The following is an 18,717-nucleotide window of genomic DNA, read 5'->3' as shown; positions in this document are numbered from 1 at the left end:
ACTATAAATGTCTCTAAAAGTTTTCCTCTCACTTTCTGTAGTTATCTTACTGCAAACTGGTAACCAAGAATTTGTGGCCCAGGACCAGTCCACAGACCACACACCACGGGTCTGCAGGACTTCTGTTTGTGAGTTGTCTTAGTGTCTTTTTTTTTTAAGTTTTTTACTTATTTGAGAGAGAGAGAATGAGAGAGAGCACATGAGAGCGGGGAGAGTCAGAGGGAGAAGCAGACTCCCTGCCGAGCAGGGAGCCCGATGTGGGACTTGATCCAGGGACTCCAGGATCATAACCTGAGCCGAAGGCAGTCGCTTAACCAACTGAGCCACCCAGGCGCCCTGTCTTAGTGTCTTAGATGGAATACAGGCGGCAAGCTTATGATCTCAATGAGAACAAGATGCTGGGAATGACCAAAGTAATACACTTACTAAAGAATTAGAATCCAAAAAACCAAAAGAAAAATAAGAAACAAATGAAATTAATAGCAATGGACATAAGATATTACAGATAAAAGAAAAACAAACTTCAACCATGCAGATTAGGGGAAACAAACAGGCTGAAGAGCAGTTTTTGTGAAAGGGGGAAAAAAAGGACTACAAGTTCATTATGACCGCAATAGGCCTAACTGCCAAAAAAGCTGATTTGATTTTAGGTTTCACTAATAGAACCATAATGCACAAAATGAAGGAAATAATAGCTCTGCTCAGGGGCGCCTGTGGCTCAGGTCATGATCTCAGGGTCCTGAGATCCAGCCCTGAGTAGGGCTCCACACTCAGCAGGGAATCTCTTTGTCCCTCTCCCTCTGCCCTCTCTGCCACTCATGCTAAGAAATAAACAAATTCTTAAAAAAAAAAAAGCTCTGCTCAATTTGACAGCACTCCTACATTCAATTTTGAATCTTTTAGAGGCATGCTTCTAAAAATGTAGGCCACAGACTGTTTCAGGGGATCAGTGAAGCTGAAACCCTTTCCTTTTAAATTTTTTTCTAAGTAATCTCTACGTCCAACGTGGGGCTCAAACTCACCACCCCAAGATCAAGAGTTGCACGTGACTGCTCTACCGACTGAATCAGCCAGCCCCCACCCCTGTGAGGCTGAAAGTCTTTTCATAATAAATACAGTATTTGTCTTTTTCACTGTGTTGTTATTTTTGCATTGATGATGAAAAAGCCTAAATAGAGGGTAAAATTACTGGTGTTTTAACATGAATCAAGGCAATGGCACCAAACTGAATGCCCTTTCATGATAAAAACAATAAACTAAGAGCAGAAGCAAACTTCCTCAACACGATAAAGGGCATTTATGAAAAATTCACAGCTAATATCATACTTGATGGTCAAACACTGAAAGCTTTCTCCCTTAGATCAGCAACAAGACAAAGATGTAAGCTCTCCCCATTCTATTCAATATCGTACTGGAGGATCTATCCAGGGCAATTAAGGAAAAAAAAAGGCATTCAATTGATTCAATTGGAAAGGAAGTAATAAAACTATTTGCAGATGAGGTTATCTTGTATGTAAGACAGTCAAAAAAAAAGAATAGAAAAATTCGGCAAGGCTGCAAGATACAAGATCAATATATAAAAATCAACCGTATTTCTATAAACTTGGATTGTAAAATCTGAAAATTAAATTGAGAAAATAATAATTTCATTTCAATAATTTCATTTATACTAGCATTAAAAGGAATAAAATACCTAGAAATAAACTGATCAAAAGAACTGCAAAACTTATACTCTGAAAACTACAAAACATTGTAAAAAAAAAAAAAATTAAAGATCTAAATAAATGGAAAAACATCCCATGTTTATGGACCAAAAGACTTAATATTGCTAAGATGGAAATACTGTCCAATATCATCTACAGAACCAACATAATCTCTATCAGAATCTGTCAAATAAGAAATATATATATATTGGTCTCTGCCCCAGCTCCTGATACTGAGCTAAAACGCTTGTATTTTCCTGAGTGATGAAAATGATAGGAGCATCTTATATAGAGCTACTAAATCCTTTGGAATTTCCTGGGTGATAAATGCCTTTTTTTTTTTTTTTTAAGTAGGCTTCACACCCAACATGGGGCTTGAACTCACCTAGAGATCAAGAGTCACATGCTCTACCAACTGAGCCAGCCAGGTGCTCTGGAAACACCTTTTGTTCGAATGAGGTAACTCCTGGATAGCTTCAGGGTGGGGGATGGTCACCAGGAAGACAAAGCCATGATTGGAAGTTTGGAACTTTCAGCCCCAACCCCATTCTCTGGGGAGGCTGGGGGAGGCTAGAGACCAAGTTAATAATGGATCACGTCTACGTCATGAAGCCTCCATAAAAATTCCTATAGTATGGTATAGGGAGAGCTTCCAGATTGGTGAACACATCCATGTACCAGAAGGGTGGCACACCCCAACACGACAGGGACAGAGGCCTCTGAACTCAGGACCCTTCTGGACTCATCCTCTATACTCCTTCATCTAGTTGTTCATCTGTATCCTTTAACATATGGTAAACTGGCAACTGTAAGTTAATGTTTCCCTGAGTTCTGTGGGCTACTCCAGGAAATCGAGATCAAGGACAGGGTCATGGGCTGAATCAAGACCCCAAGGCAGTAAAAGGGCGCCTGGGTGGTTCAGTCGGTTGAGTGTCCGACTCCTGGTTTTGGCTCAAGTCATGATCTCAGGGTTGTGAGATTGAGCCCTGCGCTGGGCTCTGCACTCAGTAGGGAGTCTACTTGGGATTCTTTCTCTCCCTCTCCCTCTGCTCCCCCCTTTCTCTCTCTCAAATAAATTTTTTTTTAAAATTTTTTAAAAAGATTTTATTTATTTGAGAGAGAGAAAGACAGCAAGAAAGGGAACACAAGCAGGGGGAGTGGGCGAGGGAGAAGCAGGCTTCCCGCTGAGCAGAGAGCCCAATGTGGGGCTGGATCCCAGGACCCTGGGATCATGACCTGAGCTGAAGGCAGACGCCTAACGACTGAGCCACCCAGGCACCCCTCAAATAAATAAATCTTTAAAAAAAAAAAAAGAGCCCAAGGTGGTAAAAAGAGTATCCATTTTTGGCTTCAGGTGTAGGTCATGAGCAGGGTATGAGGGCTTTCACACATAGGTAGAAGGGTGGGAACTCAAGCAGGATGATGAGAGTATCCATACAGACTAGCAGTCTGTATTGGTGATCAGAGCCCAAGTAGGGGAGGGGGTGTCCTCTGAAAGGGAGTTGCAGAGTATCAGCCCAAATAGAGTAAAGAAGGCATCCAGAGGGAGGGGCAACCTGTAGTTGGGCATCAGAGCCCAAAAGAAGTGAAGGGGGCACCCAGAAGGGCACCTCCAGCATAGTGAGGAAAAACCCTACCCTCACTGGAATGTTATCAGGATTAAACAGATAATATGTGTAAAGTATGCGAGCCCAGAGTAAGCACAGTCCAAGCATTTGCTATTAATGTACATAAGGGATCATGCCAAACACAGAGTATCCAACAAATGGTTGTTTACTCTATTATTACACCATTGTATTACACCCTAAATACCTCATCTACATACAACAACTAGTGTTTGGAAGATGAGCAAAATTATTTCTAAAAATTAACTTCCCTCCAACCACTTAGTAACACCTACGTCCCTTTCATGATTCCATTTTTCCACCCAGACGTCCAAATTGGCTCTTTCTTGTTTAGCTTTGGTTAACTTTTCCTTTCAGATTCCTTTAAACTCTCAACTCCCTTTCATCCTGACTTCTTCAAGATCTTTAAATTCACGTATTAACACAAAACCCATCATCTCCACAGAAACAACCTGGAAACACCTACGCTGGTGTGAAGAGCTTAAACAGACTCAATGAATATACAGCCCCCTCCTCACATCGGTACATAGTGCATAGCTTGGCAGGGGTCTTATGTGTTTCATACCTGTCCTTGTTTGGGCACATGCATGTACACCCCTATGTAGAGTCCCATGGAAGGGGAATAAGCAAGTCGTAATTTATGTCCAGTCCCAGCGGCGAGCCGAAGGTCTTTAAACGTAGGAACATACTCCAGCATGTCGGCGGCCATCAGGCACATCTGGTCCTGCCCAAGAGGAGTCAACAAGTAGTGTCAAAGAATATCCAAGCTAGAAAACAAACTCCTTCCCTTTCGAAAGGAGGCACATCCATTACATCTACCACTCTTTCTCTTGTATCTGCTGAGGGACACTACAGGGTTTTTTAAAGGCTGAGATGAAAATATCTCTTCAGTCTGATAAATAAAACCATCAACTGTTTTATGAATCTTAAAAACTACTTTATAGGGCAACCCATTTAGGACCCCTCTCACTCTAGACAGCTTTCTTTCCTTTCTGCTCTCACCTTCACTTAATAAACTTTCACTTCACCCTTTAAAAAAAACAAAAACTATTTTATCAACTTGCATTTCAAAAACATTTGTTCCTTTTTTAAAAAAACATTTGTTCCTCTTAAGTGAAGCGTATTCTCTGCACTATTTTAATTCTGTAGGATTCATAATTAAAAAAATATTTATATAAAAAGACAAATGTGTGAAAAATGAAGCTAAATGGAACTGAGTCTAGAAATGGCCTATACTTTCCAAACTAAGTGATCTTAATAATCTTTGAGAGAAACAGCAAGACTGATTTCAATTTTCTTACTATTCACAATCCTATTTTAGCTTATAGTAACTATAAATGTAGCATTTACCTTATAAGACCACATTCGTAGTTTATGATCCTGGCACAGAGCAAAGATGAAGGCATCGTGCTCAACACAATGAACAGCAAGAGCGAAGGGACGATCAGAAAGTCCCTGATCACCTCTAAAAACATAAGACCCAATTTTAGGGTTTTAGTGTTATAAATATCTGATTAGAATTTGTAATTAAAAAGATAAAACAAAGTTATAAATGTACACTCTTAATCAGTAGAAGGAGCTAAGAGTTTACATACTGGTATAAGATAACTGTATTTTCTATTTGATTTACAATCAACCACTATGATACATTTTAAAAGGCTCTATATACACAGGAATAGTTTTTTTTTTTTTTTTTTAAGATTTTATTTGACAGAGAGAGACAGCAAGAGAGGGAACACAAGCAGGGGGGAGTGGGTGAGGGAGAAGCAGGGGGGAGTGGGTGAGGGAGAAGCAGGCCTCCCGCCGAGCAGGGAGCCCGATGCGGGGCTCAATCCCAGGACCCTGGGATCATGACCTGAGCTGAAGGCAGACACTTAATGACTGAACCACGCAGGCGCCCAGGAATAGACTTCTAATCATCAAAAACTTTCTACTTCTAATATTACATAAAATTGGATTTGATAAGTCGGGGCAGAGCACTGAATGGAATATTGTGAGAATACATACGGAAAATCACTTTCTGCTATCAAGGTGTCCAAGGTGTGGCTCTCAGATAGAATGTGATGTTTTACAGACTCTTCTCCTTTTCAGTGTAATGCTTATCTGCCTTGGAGTAAGACTAATAGGTGCTGACCAGTGCAAAAATTAAATTCTTGGGCCCTCTGATTTTCCCACCAGACACCACTTACCTGATGGCTGTTGGCATCCAGCCTATAAGCAGTCGTTGCATTACTGAACTCTGTTTCAGTTCCACAACTGACACCATTCCTGTGAGATTGAAAACAGACCAATGATATCCAAGGCACCTCTTGGTTAGACTCAGAGAAACCCAACAAGAAGGATGCAACCATGAATAAGGTGCTTAGAACAGGTGACAGGCTTCTACATTTCTATATGAAGAAATTTTAGGATGCAGCCCATCCACATACATCCCACTTAAAATACTTTGAATCATTATTGGATCAATAAAAATAGCACTAACATATTCCTAGGGAAAACTTTTGCCATTTACAAACAGTAACCCTACTGCTGCTCAGAACAATCATTCTTCCCAAAAGAAACATTGGTTTCCTTTCATGTGCCAGGCACAGTTCTAGGTACTGAAGATTTAGCAGTAAATAAAACATAAAACAATACCTGTGGTCTTGGAACTTATATTCCCACAGGGAGGAGGGCAGAAGCTAAATCAAGCAGCATGATAATAGGTGAAAGCAGGAAGGGTACAGTGAATGCTGTGGTGGGAGGTGCATGTGTACATGCAATTTTGAAAAGGGTGGTCAGAGAAGGCCTCACACTGAGGGATCACTGAGTAAAGACCCAGAGGAGTTGAGGGAATAAGCCAAGTTAGTAGCTGGAGAAAGACGGTCTCAGGCAAAGTCCCTGACGTAGGAGCGTGATCGGTATGTTCAAGGAACTGTAAGAAGACATGAAACTGGTGCACAGAAGGCGAGGGGAAAAAAAAGAAGCTGAGGTTAGAGAGTCAGCAGGGGGGGTCACTATAAGATAATGTAAGGACTTTGGGTTTATTCAGCATGAGATGAAGAACAAACCCTCACTAGAGGGCTTTAAGCAATGGAGTGACATGATTCTACTAAGGTTTTAAATGTATCAGTCTGTCCCCGAAGTCTCTGTAGAGAGGTAAGGAGAGGTCTGAGGGATATTTAGGAAGCTAATGCAATAATCCAGGCAAGAGATAGTGGTGACTTGGAGGAAACTGTCAGCAGAACTTCCTCGTGTCAGTTAATTTAAGTATAGAACCTCAACCTGAAGGTAGATAGTCAACTCCTCTCTACTACAGGACTTAGGATAGGCTATCTTACAGCTATTTGATTTACAATCTTCCCATGCTCCAAAAAGGTTTACAATTCCTCATCCACTGTATACAATCTTACTTTCTCAGAAAAAAAAAAACAGTACAAGCATTACAGACTCCTTAGGCAAGCAACACTGAATGATCATTTCGGGGGAGCAGTGAAGCAATTCCTGCCATGGATGATGGGTATGGACTTCTAAGGTTTTTTTTTTTTAAAGATTTTATTTATTTGATAGAGAGAGACACAGCGAGAGAGGGAACACAAGCAGGGGGAGTGGGAGAGGGAGAAGCAGGCTTCCCACTGAGCAGGGAGCCCGATGCGGGGCTCGATCCCAGGACCCTGGGATCATGACCTGAGCCGAAGGCAGATGCTTAACCGACTGAGCCACCCAGGCGCCCCGGACTTCTAAGGTTTTAATGCCAACATTCCTTGTTTAAAATTAAATCCAAGTTCAGTTCCCCTTCTTACCAGGTATGTCATAAGGAGGTAGTTTAAGAACAAAGATTCCCCCAGAAGCAGATGGTAGAGCAAACAGAGCCTCCCCATCATTGCTAAGCCAGGCTGCCGAGGTGGTAGAATTAGGGGAGAGTCCAGGTACAGCTGGAATTAACTGAGAGTTGCAAGGATCCCTGAAATCAACTTTTCCAATGTCAGTAAATATGGACTGCATCTGACTTTCAATTACCAACTCCTGTGGAGTAATGAAAAAGAAAAACCTGTTAAATCAAAACAAGCTGAATTTTGCTCAGTTCCTTTCAATTGCTACAAAAGCTTTTTTTTCTTTTAAGATTTTATTTATTCATTTGAGAGAGAGCTCGTGAGCTCGAGCATGAGCAGGGTGAGGGGCAGAGGGAGAGGGAGAAGCAGACTCCCCGCTCAGCAAGGAGCCTGAGGCAGGGCTCAATCCCAGGACCACGAGATCATGACCTGAGCCAAAGTCAGATGTTTAACTGACTGAGACACCCAGACACCCCTACAAAAGTCTTTAAAGTAAGAAATGAATTAGCCTAAAAAGAAAGCTAATTTTAATAAAAATTATTTCTTCAACTTAAAATGTGCCTGATCATTTTAAATTGTAACTATCAAAGTATGCTTGGTGAGAGGTTACAAATCCAATTTTCCTTCAATTTCCAAAGGACACTGCTCCAGCATTAAATTTCTGACAGCCAGAGTAATCTGAGAAATAAAGGATATTACCCTTAACCAACTTACACTCCTATACATCCGGGAAGGGTGTGGTAAGAGTAATCTGTGCACTGTTTGATTGGTTAATATCAAGATTATCACATGATTCTGAGTCTCAGAGACATGAACCCCTCCAGGTAAGAGGCTGCAATTTTGGAATTTGAGGCGAACTGTATTATTCAACAGATTTACGTCCAGTGACTCTTCCACCAGCTCCAATGTATCTCCAGAGGTCTTCCTATTAAAAAAGAGACATTTGTTCACAAAGTTTATGCTTTTCTTTCTAATTGACTGTTGCTTTGAAATATATGGGAATAGTTTCCAAGTGAATTTTCCCAAGTTGAATGTTTTGGGTAAACAAATTCAGATCAATTTTATAATCCAAACCATCACAGTATATTCGCTTACAAAACACAGCATAGTATAAAATTCAAATCTTATTATAGTCTCTGTTCAATGGAGGCATTTCCAAACTTGATGACCCATTTATTTAGAACAATGATACTCAACGCAATTAAGCCCCCTATAAAGACAATTCACACCACACCCCCCATTACTTGCAGTGGAATGCGGCCTCCACTATTAGTATCATAGCATCACACTACAGTGACCTTAATAAATGTGACTCTTTCCCCTTCTGTGACTTGTTCCTGCTAGGTAGGATGCAGGGCAGACTTCTTCAGGCGCATCTCTGCCATATGGTAGCCTTGGATCATAGAAAACACCATGCTGGGAAAGCCCTAACTTCTCATCACCTTGTTTACCATACTGCCTGCATCTGCCCCCAAAGAGCACATCTCCTTCCAGCAATTCAAGGGCAATCTCTAACTTTCTCACGTATATCCCTCCTGCGTCCCTCTCTCCTTCCTCCAAAGCCTTCTCTCTACATTCACGTATGCTCTTCCCTGGTCTCTCCCCTTCCATCACCCTATTCCTGCCCCGACCCGGCTACCCCAATCTCTCCTTTCCCCTCCATGGCCACATCTTTTTTTCCTCACCTCCCTCGTACTCTTCAGCCTGCCCTCTTCTCACCAAGGTCGTCACACCAATCCCAATGGATTCCTCAGTCCTGTTCTTACTTGACCGCTTTGCAGCATTCTACACACTTGACCATGTTGTCCTGAAAAGTCTCTTTGACTTCCATGATACCACCCTCTCCTGGTTTCATTCCCCCATCTCTAGGTGCTCCCTCTCCTCTTTGACCTGATGCCTACTTTTTATTTCTCAAACCCTGTTCCTGGGTCATCTTATCTGCTCACTGTACACATTCTTTCAAAGCACATCTTATCCACTCCCAAAACTGTATGCCCCGGGGCGCCTGGGTGGCTCAGTCGTTAAGCCTGCCTTCAGCTCAGGTCATGATCCCAGAGTCCTGGGATCGAGCCCCGCATCGTGCTCCCTGCTCAGTGGAGAGCCTGCTTCTCCCTCTTCCACTCCCCCTGCTTGTGTTCCCTCTCTTGCTGTGTCTCTCTGTGTCAAATAAATAAAATCTAAAAAAACAAAAACAAAAACAAAAAACCCTGTAAGCACCACGTGAATTCTGATGATTTCCTAGGGCTCCTTTCTGCTAACTCATGGTATGTCATCAGCACAAGTTTCTGGATCCTCAACCTGATCTCTGAACAACTGCTTCACCTTCCTGCCTTGTGGTTAAAGCTGGGTCCTGGATCTTGCCTGAGGACACCCCTGGAGCCCTCTCTAGTGGTGGTAAGCTTTCCCTACCACACTCCCTTTAGGGGGTGCCTCAAGGTAGGGCACAGATGCCTTGCTTGCTCCCCACTACCACTCTGGGTCATTGTTCCTCCCTCCCTGCCCAAACCACTCAGCTCTCAAGTGTGTGCAACCAGATACCACCTGCGATCCTTGCCCACTGCAGTTCCCTACAGTCCTGTTTCATTCCTTGAAGCCTAGCTCCCGCTCAGTCACTCTCTCCCACACTTCCTCTGCCATATCTATACTTTTTCAAATATCTCACTTTCTTCAATTCCCCTCCTGTAGTGATTGCCCTTGACTGCATATAAATACACTGGTATATTTCTTCCACACCTTTGCATTGTCCTCCTGCTACCATTTGACTCCTCTGCTTCTCTCTCAGTAATGCTCCTTAAGAGAGCTGTTTTGTTCTCACAATTCCTGTCCTCTTCTTCTCTCCAGAGCTCAGTTTCTGACAAGGTCACCAATGATCTCCACCATTCAAAGGTCTATTTTCACTTCTCTGACTTATATGCAGTATTTAACAGTTTTTCATTCTTCTTCTCCTTGAAATATTTCCGTTAGCTTCTGGGATACCACTCTCTTTTCTTTCAACTCTTTACTTCCCTAGTTATTCCTTCCCAGTCTCCGTATCTTCCTAAATATTGGAGTGCCCCAGTGTTTAGTCCTCAGACCTCTTTTTCTCATCTATACAAGTTTTCAGCAGGGGGCCATTCTACCCCACTCCCTAAGGACATTTAACAGTTATCTGGAGATATTTTTGCTTGTCACAACTGGGAGGGGGCTGCTATTGGTCTGAAGTGTGTAGAGACCAGGGATGCTGCTCAATACCCTATAATGTACAGGGCAGTCCCCTAAAACAAAGACTTTTCTGGCCCCAAATGCCAATAGTGCAGGTGATCTCTAGGTGATCTCATTCAGTGTAACAGCTTTAAATGCCATCTAATGCCAGCAATTCCCAAATCTGTAACTTCAGCCCAAACTTTCCACTGAACTGGTTATTGTTTCAACACTTCCACTTGGATATCTAACAGGGATTTCAAATGAAACCTGTCCAAAACAGAATGCTTAGACTAGCAAACTTGAAAAACGCCTGCTTTACCTGCACTCTTTCCCAACTCAATTAACGGCATCTTTGTAACTTCCAGTTGCTCAAGCCAAAAATCTGGAGGTCACCCTTGACTTTTTCTGTATACTCTATATCTGATTTTTTTTTTTAAAGATTTATTTATTTGATAGTGAGAGTGAAAGAGAGAGTACACGAGCCAGGTGAGGGGCAGAGGGAGAAGCAGGTTCTCTGCTGATCTGGGAGCCTGACTCAGGGCTTGATCCCAGGACCTCGGGATCTTGACCTGAGCTGAAGGCAGACGCTTAACCGACTGAGCCACCCAGGTGCCCCATAACAAACTCATCTTTAAAGCATAGCCACAATCAGAATATTTCTCACTGCCTCTACCAATGCCACCCTAGTCTAAGCTGCCATTATCTCTTGTCTAGACTGTGGCACCAACCTCCTAATTGATCTCCCTGCTTCTACCCTTTCCCTGCTATACTCTGTTCTCAACATCTAAAATGTTGAGATGTTCTAAAATCACAATTTAGATCATGTCATTCCTCCACTTAAAACCCTTCAATGACTTCTCGCCATCTAATTCAGAGTAAAAGTCAAAGCCTTAGGGCGCCTGGGTGGCTCAGTTGGTTAAGCGACTGCCTTCGGCTCAGGTCATGATCCTGGAGTGCCTGGATCGAGTCCCGCATCGGGCTCCCTGCTCGGCAGGGAGTCTGCTTCTCCCTCTGACCCTCCCCCCTCTCATGTGCTCTCTCTCATTCTCTCTCTCTCAAACAAATAAATAAAATCTTTAAAAAAAAAAAAAAAGTCAAAGCCTTAAAATTACCAACAAAACCCTGATTTGACCCTCTGCTACTTTATTAATCTATCCTTTGGTCATTCAGCTGCAGACTCCTGGCTCCTTGCCATTCTCTGAACATAACAAACAAGCTCCTGTCTCAAGATTCTTTGCATTTTGGTTCCTTTTTCTTGGAAGGTTCTACCTGGAAATCTTATTCCCCAGATATCTACTTCCTCTGTTTAAATGTCAGCTTATCACTGGGTCTTTCCCAAATAAAAGATCAACTCCTGCAGGCATCCCCCTTCCCTCTAACCTTCCTTCCCTGTTCTCTATTCCACTTATCACTGGACAAACTGTATTTACTTATTTTGGGGGATTACTGTTGTTTATTGCCTATCTGCCTCCACGAGGGCAGGGACTTTGTTTTGTTCCCTGCTGTACTCTCAGTCCCTAAACACTGACTAGACATATTAGGCACTAAAAAGTATTTCTTAAATGAGATTTGCATGTCAACACAGGTCTCTTTTCAGATACTTGGACCTATAAATTTCAATGCCTACATGGCATTTCTGAAGGGCTGCTACATGGGTACTTCAAATTTAATATATCTGAAAGAATTATTCACATCTGTCCAAAATCCATCTTCTGCATATAAAAGGCAACCCTGCCACCCAGTATCTTGTTAGTTATACCAGAAACCAGGAAACTGTCTTTGCTCCATGTCCCTTCCCATCTTTTACCCCACATTCAATCTATCACCAAGTCCTAGCAAAGCTACCCTTTTTTCCCCCCATTGAGGCATTTTATTTGCCCATATTACATCCCTAGAAAAAGAACCCCAGGATTTTCCCTCCTGCGTGTTTTGTCTTGCTTCTTCATGGTCCATGATGCCAGCTGAGTTGTCAGTACAATGAAACCAAACTGGCGGGACAGGAGCAGGTTATTCTGCCATTTTTCTAGATCTTTGAGCTGTACATCAAATCTGGGGCTGATCACTCCACATTTGTTTAACCTGCCCGTGAGGTTCACAACAATTTCCCCTGCTCTATGATCATCAATGATTTCAAATTCGCCGGTGTAACCATGCTTCATCATCACTGTGAGAAACCGGACGATGACTTTGGAGCATAGCCTAACAACCTGGTGTTTGCCTCTCTTTTCAGCATTGTTAATGTTCTTGAGAGCATCTGCCAGGACATTCATGTGCACCATTATGGTGGCACGTAAAAATGTAAAGCACCTTCTGAATGCATCTCAAATACATCTATTTCTCCTTTCCAAGCTACTCCCACAATTGAGCCACCAGCATCTCTTACTTGGTCCATCATAAGAGCAAGAATTTTTTTTTTTTAATTATACCTATCTAATCCAAATTCATTTTCCATGAAGTAAACTGTTTTTTTCTTTATGCAATTTTGATTATGTTAGTAAAGAGTTAGTAACTCTTTAAGACCCTTCAATGATTACTCAGTGTACTTGGGAAAAAAATCCAAAGTTGTCAGGAAGGATCTGAGTCCTGTTTACCACCCCCTCTACCCCTCAGTCTCTGCATCTCTCACATCACTTTCCATTTCAGCCACTGCACTTAAGCCACACAGACTTCCAGTCAGTTCCTCAAACCTGCCCAGGTCTTTCTACCTCATGGATTTTGCATATGGTGATCCTACGTGCTGACTGCTCTCTCCCCAACCACCCACCTGGGCAACTTTTCATCCTACAGATCTCAGGTTAAATGTGATATCCGTGAAAGCCTTCCCTGTCCCACCAATAACATTTGGTCCTCTCATTAGCCTCTCACAGCCCCTATATTTTTCTTCTGAGGCAAGTACGAAAAATTTATGTTTATACACCTATGTTGTGGTCCCTTACTTTAGTGTCTTTTTCCTTCATAAATTTGCCCCATGAAAGGTGTCTCCACATCTATTCTCAAACAGCTACAACATCTTCCATGATGGAAATGATGGTTGCTTTTGTTCACCACGTCATCTCTAGTAAACTTAGCACAGTGCCTGACATGAAGAAGCTCAAATGTATTTGTAGAATGAAGGAAGCTGTAAAACACTATAAAAACACAATGAGTTCAAGTTTAAAACTGGTCTTTGGGGCTTAATCCCATAAGCTTTATTTCCTCTGCTTTTGGTGCTGCCTGGAAGGGCACCTCTACTAGAACTCTGTGTCCCCTTAATTTTCTCCTGATTCAGAAATCAAGAGAAAACAGTCTTTCTCTTTTCCTGACTGTCCATTACCGCCTCGGAGAATGACACTTTGGCAACAGCTGCAAAAACTCAAAGGCCCAACAATCCGACCTTCCAGGGGGGTTCGGCGAACACAGCTCTTACCAATGAATGAACCTGTTTCTGGTGACGGAGAACAACTTGCCACTTTCCATATAGTAGAAGCCTCCCGCGCTCTCACTGTATTTCACCGCTCCAGCCAAGGCATTTGCAGTCCCTGCAAAAGGAAAGTGGTCAGCCTGCACACCTGGTTATCTCGGGATGACAGAGACTGAGGGCGCTGAGAAAGCAGAGGGTGACGACTGACAGACTATACAAAGAGAAAGGGAAGAAAGGAGGACGACGTAGGACACTACGGAAGCTCTGATCCCGGGGATATAGGCATGTGGACTTAGAGGAGTATGAACCCGGGGTCAGAGATGTAAGGACCCATGGGAGGAGCCCGAGGGGAAGGATCGGATCGCGTCCTCTTTGGCTGCTTTCGTACCAATGCCGCAAACTGTGAATTCCCGAAAGTGTCTCGGCCTCTCGCGCTCAGCACCGCTGAGCTCCACGAAGCTCCGTTCCAGGGCTCCCGCTGCCGCCATCTTCCCGCCGCCGCCGCAAGGCCCGACGGGACGCGAGCTAGGCCGGGCGGCTATCGTCACTTCCGGGGCGGGCGGAGTTGCAGACAGGTGAGGAAGCCTGCGGAGAAGGGAGGGTACAACAGCCCGTTGCGAGGCTTCCAGTCAGTTGGCTGGAGAACGAGAGTGGACAGGGAGGAAGCCAGAGGAGAACGTGGCAGGGGTAGCCGACTCTGCTTGCGGGAACCTTCGCCTTGCCGGCTGGGACACCCCCCCCAAAGGGGGCGGTACCCTTTTCCCGGCGTCCTCGGGGCAGGGGGCGGGGCCGGGTTTGTTTCCATTTTGAAAACCCGGGCGCGGGCGGCGGGCGGCGGGCGGCGGGGCTGAGCTTCCCGGGAGGGGCGAGGTCCGGGGAGTCCGGGCAGCTTAGCGCCCTCTGCCGGGCTTCGAGTTCGCGGTCAGCCTTCCCTGCGTTGGGGTGGCAGCCTGTAAATCGCCTGGTCTCCTTTTCCGCCTTCAGCGACACGTGGGATGGGGAGAGGGCGAGTACTGGGGAGAGGAGATTTTTTTGTGTTGGAATCTTTTCAAGAGAATATTCGTGTATTCTTGTGTTCTGAAACGTAATGCCTTCAATAAAACGTTGATGCAACTTGCTGCGGTTATATAAATGCTGCTCACTTGCATTCGGGAAAGGAATTTGCCTTTCGTTCCATTCCTGATCTGGATGTTTGGAAGATACTGTGGCTTTACCCGTATCTAGGACACAGAGGATGCTCAGTATTGGGGAAAAATGCTGATTTTCAGGGGAAAAGGGTTTTTCCTTGATAGTCACCGTTTGTTAAGCAAATGTTATTCTTACCGTCAGCAGTGAATGCAACCCTTCTCTATCATTCTCTGTTTCATTGATCCTATTCCGACCAGTCCCCCCCATCCCCCATCTTTCCAGCTTGCTCCTAGGACTCCAATTCTAGCAATGCAATCCCTCCATCCCACCTAGGATCCATTGTTCTACCACCTTTTCACTGTCCCCCATTTCCTTGAGATTTCCTTCTTGCTCTGCTTAAATTCCATTTAAATTACTCCTTTGCCTAGCTCTCTTCATTATCCTCTGGTAAAAACTAGAACCTTGATTGAAGCCAAGTCTGCAGCTGAACAGGGCTGGAGAAAAATACACAATCATCAGACATGCCTTCCTCTACCTCCATCATGATTCTAAACCTCCAGTGGGTCCATACTGCTACCCAGCAAACACATTGTGTTTCCCTTGTCCACTTACTGTCCTAGATGAGTATTTCACACCTTCTGTAACCTGCAACATCTTCCCCCTCCTCCTCACTCTCAGCTTGCTTTTTCACTTAGAAAATTGATGGAATCAAAAGAGAATTTTCCACACTACCACCTCTCCCTACCTGCCTTCCTCTCCTGTTACTATAAATTGAACTGTCCTTGAACTTGTGAAAGAACAACCTTTTTACATTTCCCCCTGCTGAAGGACACCATTCCAGCAGTTCTCTCTCCTACATCTTCAGTTCTGCCCACCACCCTCCGCCCCCCCCCATTACGGAATTGTTTCCCCAAGCACACAAACATGCTGTTATTTCTCCTTCCTGCCACACACAAAAAACTCATTTGATCTCCACTCTCTGGCTACTATCTGCTACTTCAGAGCTCCTCTTCATTGTCACAGCAGAATTCAAGAGCTTTCTGTTTAATTTTTCTTTCAGTCTCTCTTAAATCCGCTTTTATCAGGCTTTGGCGCCTGTTGCTGTACTGAAACGGCTTTTTTTTCAAGATCTCCAGTGACATCCATTTTTATCTAATGCTGAACTCTCATTCCTTTTTTTTTTTTTTTTTAAGTAATCTCTACACTCAACATGGGGCTCCAACTCATGAGCCTGAGATCAAGAGTTGCGTGCTTTATAGACTGAGCCAGCCAGGTGCCCCTGAACTCTGATTCCTAAACTTACTTGACCACCTGCAGCATTTGACCAATTGCTTTCTTGCCCACTTTCTTCACAATGGCTTTCAGGACACCACACTCTCTTGATTTCCTCTCATTTCACAAACTTACTTTTCAGACTCCTTTGCTAGTTGCTTCTCTTTTCCCCATACCTCTTAATGTTGGAATGCCTCAGAGCGCAATTCTTGGTCGTGTCTACGCACGTTCCCCTGAGGATTTCATGTAGTCTCCTGGCTTTAAATACTAGATCACTGTATTCCAATAATTCCCAGATGTATATCTTCAGGCTAAACCTTTCTCCCTTGAACTCCTACCTTAGGTATCCAACTGCCTGTTCCTTTCTTTCTTTCTTTCTTTTTTTTTTTAGAGTTTTTATTTTTTAAGTAAGCTCTAGGCCCAAGATGGGGCTTGAATTCACAAACCCAAGATCAAGAGTCACATGCTTTACCAACTGAGCCAGCCAGGTGCCCCCTGAGCACTCTATCTTTACATTCATCTGCCTACTAACGTCACTGGGATTCCCCCACAGACACATTAACTCAACATATCCAAGACATAACTCGTTTTACCTCACTCTCCACTATCATGTGATTCTCTTATCTATTTGCCTTTCACTACCCAGTGACCTGATTTAGAAATCGAGGACTCATACTGGGCACAGAGCCCCTAAAACCCTTGGAATTCCCTAAGTGATGAGTGGAAAAAGGTGTCTTTTTTAAATGTTAATGAAGTGACTTTTGGAAAGTCCCTAGGTAGCTTAATGGTGGGGGCTGGTTGCCAGGAGAAGCAACCACATGATTTGAAGTTTGGAGCTTTCAGTTCCACCTCCAACTCCCAATCTCTGGGGAGGCTTGAGGGGTTGGAGATTGAGTTCAGTGACTAATGGCCAACAATTTAATCAACTATGCCTATGTAATGAAGCCTCCATAAAAACCCAGAAGGATGAACCAGAATGAATCCTGTACTGTGCCCCAAACTCCATGGGGACAAAAGCTCTTACATTCAGGACCTTGCACTATGTATCTCTTAATTTGGCTGCTCATTCACATCCTTTAACATCCTTTGTAATATACCAGTAATCTAGTAAGTAAACTGGTTTCCTGAGTTCTGTGAGCCGCTCTAGCAGAGAATTGAACCCAAGGAAGGGGTTGCGGGAACCTCCAATTTATAGCCAGTGGTCAGAAGCACATGTGACAACCTGGACTTGTAATTGGCATCTGAAATGGGAGCAGTGTTGTGGGACTGAACCTTTAGCTTATGGGATCTGACGTTATTTCCAGGTAGGTAGTGACAGAATTGAGTTAAGTTTGCGGGACACCTGGTCAGTGTCCACAGGAGTTGAATTAATTGCTTGGTGGTGTGGAAAAATCCCACACACTGGACCTCCGAAAGGCCTACCATTAGATACCATCACAGTAGCGATTAGGTTTCAATATATGAATTTTGGGGGGTGGGGAGGACACAAACATTCAGTGTCCAGCACTTCTTAAAATATCAGGGGCTCAAAACAAAAACAAAAACAAAAAACCAACCTTTCAGGGGCTCCCTGTTGCCCTGACTTCCAAGGTCTTTTCCCAATTCAACATGATCTACCTTCTTTAAATTCTTGAATCTCCTTGAGGGAGAAACACTTATGCTGTCCCAATTGTAGACTGCCTTCTTCATACAGTCCTAGTGGAATCTGGTCATATCTGGGCACACCTGTCAAACCTGTGTGGTGGGTATGCCTGAAACCTACTTGCTAAGGGACTGAAAAGGGACTTGGGGAAAAAATTTTGCCTTAAGGCAGAAGGAACCCGTAGTAACTTGATTTGGGATTTAGTTGTAGTGGATCATTCTGAGTACATTGTGATTTGCCTACCTCCCTGGCCTCTACTGGACTTGCATCTGATGCCTATGGAAAGCAGAGTTGGGGGCTAGGAGGACAAAAAGACTAAGTACATTACAGCATCTATAAAACATTGAGGGCCCTCAAGTACTGCCTTGAGACTGCTCTTGTAGGGGGGGTGCAAAAAGGGAGAGGCCAGTATTCCTCCTGTACAGATGATCCCAGAGCAGGTTTTTCAGTTTAAATTTTTTTTTTAAAGATTTTATTTATTTATTTGAGACAGAGAGAATGAGAGAGACAGAGAGCACATGAGAGAGGGGAGGGTCAGAGGGAGGAGCAGACTCCCTGCAGAGCAGGGAGCCCGATGCGGGACTCGATCCCAGGACTCCAGGATCATGACCTGAGCCGAAGGCAGTCGCTTAATCAACTGAGCCACCCAGGCGCCCAGGTTTTCCAGTTTAAAGGCTCCAGCATATTGGGGGGGGGGTGTCTTCCAGAAGTCTGGTGACCAAAGGGGTGGGGTGAGTACTTGGCAAGGACTGGTGTCCTATATAGCAGGGCTGGTCCCCTGAGGAGACTGGAGCCTGGCCAGCAAAGCAATTCTTAAGAGTAACTTGGTGGCTTTACCTACATTACTTGGAAACGGATTGTTTCATAAACAGATTATTTCATGAACATAGACACTCCCTGGGCACTCCCAGAAATGCTTTAGGGACTGTTTAGCAGGGACCGACAATCTGCC

General features: G+C 43.8%; 1 protein-coding gene and 1 pseudogene across 2 annotated transcripts in view; both read right to left on the bottom strand.

Moving 5' to 3' along the window:
- Positions 1–14,272, bottom strand: part of NUP160 (nucleoporin 160) — a 48,434-nt gene extending 34,162 nt beyond the window's left edge. Inside the window, exons 1-7 of one of the 2 annotated variants that reach the window (XM_045893662.3) lie at positions 14,112–14,272; positions 13,730–13,841; positions 7,855–8,065; positions 7,111–7,333; positions 5,518–5,596; positions 4,679–4,793; positions 3,894–4,052 (exon numbers count right to left, since the gene is read on the bottom strand). In XM_045893662.3, coding sequence (XP_045749618.2) covers positions 3,894–4,052; positions 4,679–4,793; positions 5,518–5,596; positions 7,111–7,333; positions 7,855–8,065; positions 13,730–13,841; positions 14,112–14,211 — 999 coding nt within the window. In that variant the 5' untranslated portion in view covers positions 14,212–14,272. Of the gene's footprint in view, positions 1–3,893; positions 4,053–4,678; positions 4,794–5,517; positions 5,597–7,110; positions 7,334–7,854; positions 8,066–13,259; positions 13,452–13,729; positions 13,842–14,111 lie in introns of those variants that run through there. The other variant, XM_054511914.2, reaches the window with a different exon arrangement.
- On the bottom strand, positions 8,079–13,251 carry LOC135362319 (small ribosomal subunit protein uS8-like; annotated as a pseudogene).
- Positions 14,273–18,717: the final 4,445 nt, after the last annotated feature.

The sequence above is a fragment of the Mirounga angustirostris genome, unplaced genomic scaffold (assembly GCF_029215605.1).
Source record: "Mirounga angustirostris isolate CCGP_5_RB_7025 unplaced genomic scaffold, mMirAng1.0.hap1 SCAF_13, whole genome shotgun sequence".
Classification (NCBI taxonomy): domain Eukaryota; kingdom Metazoa; phylum Chordata; class Mammalia; order Carnivora; family Phocidae; genus Mirounga; species Mirounga angustirostris.
Note: the sequence above shows the minus strand (reverse complement) of the source record. Positions and strands in the feature narration are given on the sequence as shown.